Source organism: Babylonia areolata, chromosome 23, assembly GCF_041734735.1.
Source record: "Babylonia areolata isolate BAREFJ2019XMU chromosome 23, ASM4173473v1, whole genome shotgun sequence".
Classification (NCBI taxonomy): Eukaryota; Metazoa; Mollusca; class Gastropoda; order Neogastropoda; family Buccinidae; genus Babylonia; species Babylonia areolata.
Genome location: NC_134898.1, coordinates 36757031 through 36764530, shown reverse-complemented (window position 1 = coordinate 36764530; position 7500 = coordinate 36757031). Strand labels below are relative to the sequence as shown.

General features: G+C 41.1%; 1 protein-coding gene across 1 annotated transcript in view; it reads left to right on the top strand.

Annotated features, from left to right (window-relative positions):
* Positions 1-6562: 6562 nt before the first annotated feature.
* LOC143298230 (ciliary microtubule associated protein 1A-like) overlaps positions 6563-7500 on the top strand; it is a 9425-nt gene continuing 8487 nt past the window's right edge. The window contains exon 1 of the mRNA XM_076611033.1: positions 6563-6772. Coding sequence (XP_076467148.1) covers positions 6563-6772 — 210 coding nt within the window. The remainder of the gene's footprint in view (positions 6773-7500) is intronic.

Below are 7500 nucleotides of genomic sequence, written 5' to 3'. Positions count from 1 at the left end.
GGGAATGTTATGCAATACCCGAGGAACTGGATTACAACAAATCTTCGGATAACAGAAATGTTAATGTCACTATCAGTTGTTTCATATTATTGTTACCAATTCATATTTCTGTCAAGGAAAGACAGGGTTTTACAATAAAATGCCACATTCATTTTCGAAGTTATCTTCAAAATAAAATCATATATGTATGTATATATGCATATATATATATATGTGTGTGTGTGTGTGTGTGTGTGTGTGTGTGTGTGTGTGTGTGTGTGTATTAAAAAAAAAAATAAATATATATATATATATATATAGAGAGAGAGAGAGAGGGGGGGGGAGATTCTTGGTATCGATCTTTGTGATCTTTTGCTTGTTTGTTTGTTTTTCGGTGTTCGATATCTCTACCTCTGTAACGAGCATCACAGATTGTCTGTAACAGGGTGGTCCCTACCACCATGTTCTGACCTCAACCAGAACCCCGGAAGAGACAAACACTGCAGTGTTGATGAGGATAATGGTTGCAGCCACATGTACTCTCAAGCATGAATTTCCTAACGTTGGTTTCCTTCGACTGTGTAGCCCAAGGCTTCATGTTGCATGGAGACCTTAGTACACTCAACTCCAGGATGAAACCCCCATGATGATCATTTGAGTGTCTGATGGGATTCGAACCTATGGTTCGTCATTCCATATTGGTAACTTCTGTGTCTGTAGGCGGAGATATCTATCTATCTGTCTTCTATCTATTTCTATATATGTTTGTTTTTTTTTTTAACTCGGTCTTGATACTTATAATCAGAATATATAATACGGAATCAAACGTCGAACCATATTTTTTGGCACATATGCAAATAAACTGAAGAAATTTAGAAATAGAGTTACGTTTTGTTTTTTTGTTTTTCAAATACTACACCAGCGATCACAAGACGGCTAGAGTAATGTATTATCTGCTTTAAAAAAAAAAAAAAAGAAATTTGTATGTATCTATCGGGGATCTTATGACCACTTTCACACATTGGCACACGTGCACACAAACATATTCAGAAATATGGCTTATACCAATCACACTATTCTAATACTACACACACTCACACACACGGCACACACACACACACACACACACACACACACACACACACACACACACACACACACACTGTCTTAAACCAACGAATGGGTTCAAACTTAGGTCTGTCAGAAAATAAATCAGTTTGTGTTCTGTTTTTTTGTGTGTTTTTTCCTTTATATGCACAAGTCAAAGTTTTATTTTAGTTAGTATTTTCTTTTAACGATTCTTGTTTTATTGTATTGGATTGTATTGTGTTGTATTGTATTGTATTGTTGCACTGTTTGTTGCGTTAGTGCAATGTTACAATGGATTGATTTGTGTTGTACTGAACTGTACTGTGGTCCCCTGTACTGTACTGTACTGTACTGTACTGTACAGCACTGTATAACATCGCATTATATCGTGTCGTGTCGTGTCGTGTATCGTATCGTATCGTATCACGGTTCTTTACTGTCGTTCACTCTTTTTTCCGCTTTATTTCATTTCATCCTTTCCTTTTTGTTTTTACTTTATTTAATTTCATTCTTGAACTCAGTACAACTGTCAGACCTCGGTTGTCAGCTCGTTACCAGGCTATGACCGCCATAGTTTCCAACCCATCATGGCCGCCACAAAATGCTTAGCGGGGTAACTCAGTAGGCCTAATCCTCGTATTTCTTATATCCCCTCTCACAGGCATGGGGAGAGCGAAATTAGCGCGTTAGAACAAAGGTTATACAGCACTTTCGAGCTAATCTCAGCGCCCAGAACCTTGTAAGGGATTAAGGGGATTAATCAAGTAAAAACCAGAGTGAGGCTGGTAGCTAGGGATTAGCCGTCAAGTTTGGGGTTCAACTTCCGTTGCCCAGGTGGAGTCAGTCTCGGCTGTAGTCGTTGCTCAACCTCTGCTGGTGTTTCGTGGATGAGTCGGTGAGAACGAGGGTGAGATTTTGATTATGTCTTGGGGGATTTTTTTTCTCATAAAGAAGGAATCGTGTTTCTTAATTCCATTGAAATAGTGTTTTTTTTTAATTGTCGCCTTTCTGTATTTTTGTTCTTTTATCGGTTGTATCATTTTTCTTTTTTTTTTTTTTTTTAATATAAAGATCGCTGAACTTAATTTTCTTTTCAGAGCGATACATTCACAATACAATAATCTGTTGTCAGTATCTAATTCCATGCTTCAAAATACTTTTTGTTTGTTTGTTTGTTTGAATGAACGCCTTGTGGTGTTGTCTCGTTTATATTTCGTTTCCACTTGATTGTTTGTGTCTTGCAGTGAATAGGAAAGAGAAAACTGATCGAGTGAAATGTTACGATGAGTAAACTTACTGCAGAAACACGTATAGATGCGATTTTACGCCGCTAAGGTTTGCTCAATTATGCCGCTGCAGTGAAGATAGTCTAAGTATGTGAGTGAATTTTCTAAGAATCGGTCACCTTCAAAAGGTGGACAGTTGGGAATACATATATATTGCCTTTATAATATTGAAACATAATGATGGTGAAATGATTCCTGGCATTGATGCTGTGTGTCTCTATGAGTGTGCAATGATTCGTTCTCGAGGGTCATTCGTTGTGAATGATATCCTTTTCATTTTCCCTTTTTCGTTTTTTCGTCCTCCGCGTTTTTGTCTGTTTCTCTGTTTCTGTTTGTTTGTCTCTCTGTCTCTGTATGTTATGGTTGTGTTTATCTCTGTCTGCCTGTCTGTCTGTCCGTCTGTCTTTCTCTGTCCCTCTCTCTGCCCCCCCCCCCCCCCTCTCTCTCTCTCTCTCTCTCTCTGTCTGTCTTCATGTTTTACATTTATTTGCTTATTTATCATCATTGTTGTCTTATTTATTTATCTATTATCATTATTATTACTACCTTTTTTATATTATAATTATTATTATTTATTCATTTATTTATTTGTTTATGTAAGCTTATCTATTATTTATTCACCTTTTTTTTCTTTTCTTTTTTCTTTTTTTCTCAAGGCCTGACTAAGCGTGTTGGGTTACGCTGCTGGTCTGGTATCTGCTTGGCAGATGTGGTGTAGCGTATATGGATTTGTCCGAACGCAGTGACGCCTCCTTGAGCTACTGAAACTGAATCTCTCTCTCTCTGTCTCTCTCTGTCTGTCTCTGTCTCTCTCTCTCTTTCTGTCTCTCTCTCTCTCTCTGTCTCTCTCTGTCTGTCTCTGTCTCTCTCTCTCTGTCTCTCTCTGTCTCTCTCTCCGTGTCCTCCCTTTCCGTTCTATCCTCTCTCTCTCTCTCTCTCTCTCTCTCTCTCTCTCTCTCTCTCTCCCTCTCTCTGTCTCTGTCTCTCTCTCCGTGTCCTCCCTTTCCGTTCTATCGTCTCTCCTCTCAAGACGAAGCAAGACTGCTGTACTCAGGCAACCCCAAAAAGTTTCAGTTTCAGTTTCAGTTTCAGTAGCTCAAGGAGGCGTCACTGCGTTCGGACAAATCCATATACGCTACACCACATCTGCCAAGCAGATGCCTGACCAGCAGCGTAACCCAACGCGCTTAGTCAGGCCTTGAGAAAAAAAAAAGAACTACTACTACTAATAATAATATGTATAAGGCGCAAAAACTTGATGAAGTCAACTATAAGCGTACAAAACAAAATCAAATCAAATCAAATCAAATATATATATATATAAATAAATAAATAAATAAACAAATAATAATATAATTTTAAAAGATAATAATAATAATAATAATAATAATAATAATAATAATAATAATAATAATAAAATAAAAAAGACAACAATGATGATAAATAAGCAAATAAATATATATATAAAAAAAATGCAGACACACATTCACACACATACACACACATATGCATAACAGATATGCACCAAACATGCAGTTTCACAGATATGAAAAGAAAAGAATGGAGCCACCCGTGTGCACTGCATCCAAGAATGCCTTGCTGGATACGAGAGTGAATACCAAGAGACAGTGTCTGGCTAGTTGTAAGCTGGTCGAAGATATAGATGGGACCGGGGGACTGGGGGGCGGGGGGGGAGGGGGGGGGGGTAGGAGGTGAGGGTGTGGGGGGGGGGGGGCCGGGGAGGAGGGAGAGGGGGAGACCTTATCGTGTCAACCTAACAGCGTAATGCCTACGAGAGAGAGAAACCGATGATTAAGAAGTAAATCATTCATCCTCATCACCACCTACCACCAACACCGTCTTTCATCATAGTCACCCCCCCTGTCCCCCCCCCCCCCCCCCCCTCTCTCTCTGTCTGTCTGTCTGTCTTTTGCTGTGCCTTCTTTTTCTTCTTTTTCTCACCGTCTTTTTCTGTCTCTGTCTCTCTCTGTCTCTCTGTCTGTCTCTCTCTGTCTCTGTCTCTCTCTGTCTCTCTGTCTGTCTCTCTGTCTGTCTCTGTCTCTCTCTCTCTCTCTCTCTCTCTCTCTCTCTCTCTCTCTCTCTCTCTCTCTGTCCGTACAATTTCATTCCTCGATTATTTTACTATGAGATATGGTGTGAATGCCAAAGCCAAATGAAATAGATAAAGGAAGAAACAAGCAGATAGATAGACAGATATGGAGATAGAGAAACACAACCAGAAAATACACAAATGAAAAGCCAAGAAATCTCATCTAAAATAACAACACGTAAAATAATAGGCAGAAAGGCAGACAGACAGACAGACAGATAGATAGATAGATAGATAGATAGATAGAGAAACACTACCAGAAAATACATAAATGAAAAGTGAAGAAATCTCATCCAAAAACAACAACAAGCAGTAAAATTTCAGTACTACTGCTACTACTGCTGCTGCTGCTACTCCTCCTCCTGCTACTACTACTACCGACAATAATACAAATGATGATGATAATAATAATAATCATAATGATAGATAGATAAACAAAAAAAAAAAGATAAATAAAACGACTAGATTATTGTTATCGTAATCAGACATGATTTTTCAGTCTTTCTGTTCTTCTTCTTCTTCTTCTTCTTCTTCTTCTTCTTCTTCCTTGGCAGCGACCACAATCAGCTAGTTGATTATTACATTCGGGTGTTCGTTAGTTCTGCTGATCCCAGCGTCCAATTGGAAACTGGTCAGGTGGGCAACAGTCAAGATGATGACTTCTGACGTTATGTAACACAAGCATCCTCCTTTTTCTCCTCCTCCTCCTCCTCCTCATCCCCATATACTCCTCCTCCTAGCTTAGATCCTCCTCCTCCTCCTTCTCCTCCTCCCCCTTCTTCTTCTCATTCTACTTCTTGTTCTTTTTGTTCTTTCTTCTTCTTCTTCTTCTTCTTCTTCAAGGGCCTACTTCTCTCCCTCTATTTCTAATTGTTTGGGGTTTTTTTTTTTTTTTTTATCCATCTCTCTCTTTCGCTTTCTATTCTTCATATCTCTGCCTCTCGGTCTGTCCTTTTTACATATATATTTTTGTCCTCTCTATTTCTATTGCTTTTGTCTCTTTATATCTTTGTCTCTGTTGCTGTCTCACTCACTGTCTGTCTGTCTGTCTGTCTGTCTCTCTCTCTCTCTCTCTCTGTCTCACCCCTCTCCACCTCTCTCTTCCTCCCTCCCTCTCCCTCCTTGTTACCCTCTTCTGTCTCTTTCTGTATGTTCCACCGGAATTATATAGATCCCCCCCACCCCCCCCCACCCCCCACCCCCCCCCCCCCAAAAAAAAAAAATACTGAAAAAAACAAAAACAACATATTGCACTGACGAGCAGAGTCTGGGACTGAAACGATTTATTATTGATGTAGGCCGTAGCTCTTAGAAGTGAGAGATACAGTAGGACTCGCACATTCACATAGGTCTTCATCAATTGGTATAACTATACGTTACATCTCTTTGGCGGCTGAGATGGTTTATTCAAGTAGGCCACACTCCCTTGGAAGGGACTTGAATATACAGATAGAGTCGCATATACCCGTTGGTCTTCATTATGTGACGTACATGCTTCGCCTTTTAGAGACTGAAATGATTTGTACATGTAGGCTTTTGCCTCTTGGAAAGGGGGTGGAGTGATGGATATACAGTTCAAGTCTCAATTCTACACTGGGTTTTCATTATGTGACATAGATGCTTCGCCGTCTAGGGGTGCTTTATGTAAGACAGGAAGTGAAAATCTTTAAATCAACTCAGCTCACCTCAACTCTGATGTGAAGCGTTTTTGTCAGTCCCTCCCCCCTTACCCCTCCCCTCCCCCCCCACCCCCATGCTTCCCCCCCTCTCCCCTTATCCACTGTTGATTTGACCTCTTATCTTTCGTGAGTGCGTATGTGTAGCATCGAAATGTGCAATGCAAATGCTGCTCATGATGATGATGATGGTAAAGATTATCATTGTTGTTATGTTGCTGCTGCTGCTGCTGCTGCTACTGTTGCTGCTGCTGCTGTTGTTTTTGTTGTTGTAATATGTAGGAGGAGCAGCAACAGTAGCAGTAGTAGTTGTAGTATTGTTGTTGTTGTCGTTGTTATCATTGTTATCATTCTGTGGGCACAGCTAGGTAGAAGAAAGAGCCAGCAGTCCACCCAGCCAGCCACTCAGTCTACCCGTCACCATGGTGTACGAGTACGTGAAGCCCCGGGCACCCATTGCGGCCATGTACAGCTCCCCGGGGCCCTGCTACGGGCTGCCCGCCCTGACGGGGGACAAGACCCACGACCCCCGTTCCTCCCACAACAAGAACCCCGCCTACTCCTTCGGGGTTCGCCACGGCAAGTTCAAGGACGACTGCTCCCCTGGACCTTGCTACTACCCCAACACCAAGGTGAGGCTTGATTGTGTGTGTGTGTGTGTGTGTGTGTGTGTGTGGAGCGGTGGGGTGGGGTGGGGTGGGGTGGGGTGGGGTGGGATGGGAGAGTTTGTGAGGGGGGTGGACGGAGGACTGGGGGAAGTAGTACGAGTAATAGCAAGACCTCAGCCCTGAACGAATTGACTTTAATCGTATCGTGCCGTACCGTATTGCGTTGCATTGCATTGCATTGCATTGCATTGTATTGTATTGTATTGTATTGCATTGCATTGCATTGTATTGCATTGTATTGTATTGTATTGTATTGCATTGTATTGTATTGTCACGTCACAATGAATTATTTATCTGCGTAAAATTCGGGCTTATCTCTCCAGGTAGAGCGCGTCACTATAATGAGATAATGAGAACGCCGTTCTTTTTTCTTTTATACTTTTTTTTTTCAGCCTGCAAGTGTGTTTGTTTTCCTATCAAAGTGGATTTTTTCTACAGAATTTTGGATTGCAAGTGTTATGTCAAAGCCTGCAATGTGTCTCTCTTCCGAATGGATTGCAGGTGTTGTGTAAAAGCTTACTGTGATCTCTTCCAATGGATTGCATTTGTTATGTCAAAGCTTACCAGTACCTCTTCCAGTGGATTGCAGGTGTTATGTCAAAGCTTACAAGTACCTCTTCCAGTGGATTGCAGGTGTTATGTCAAAGCCTGCAAAGGTTCTCTCTTCCGAATGGATTGCAGGTGTTATGTCA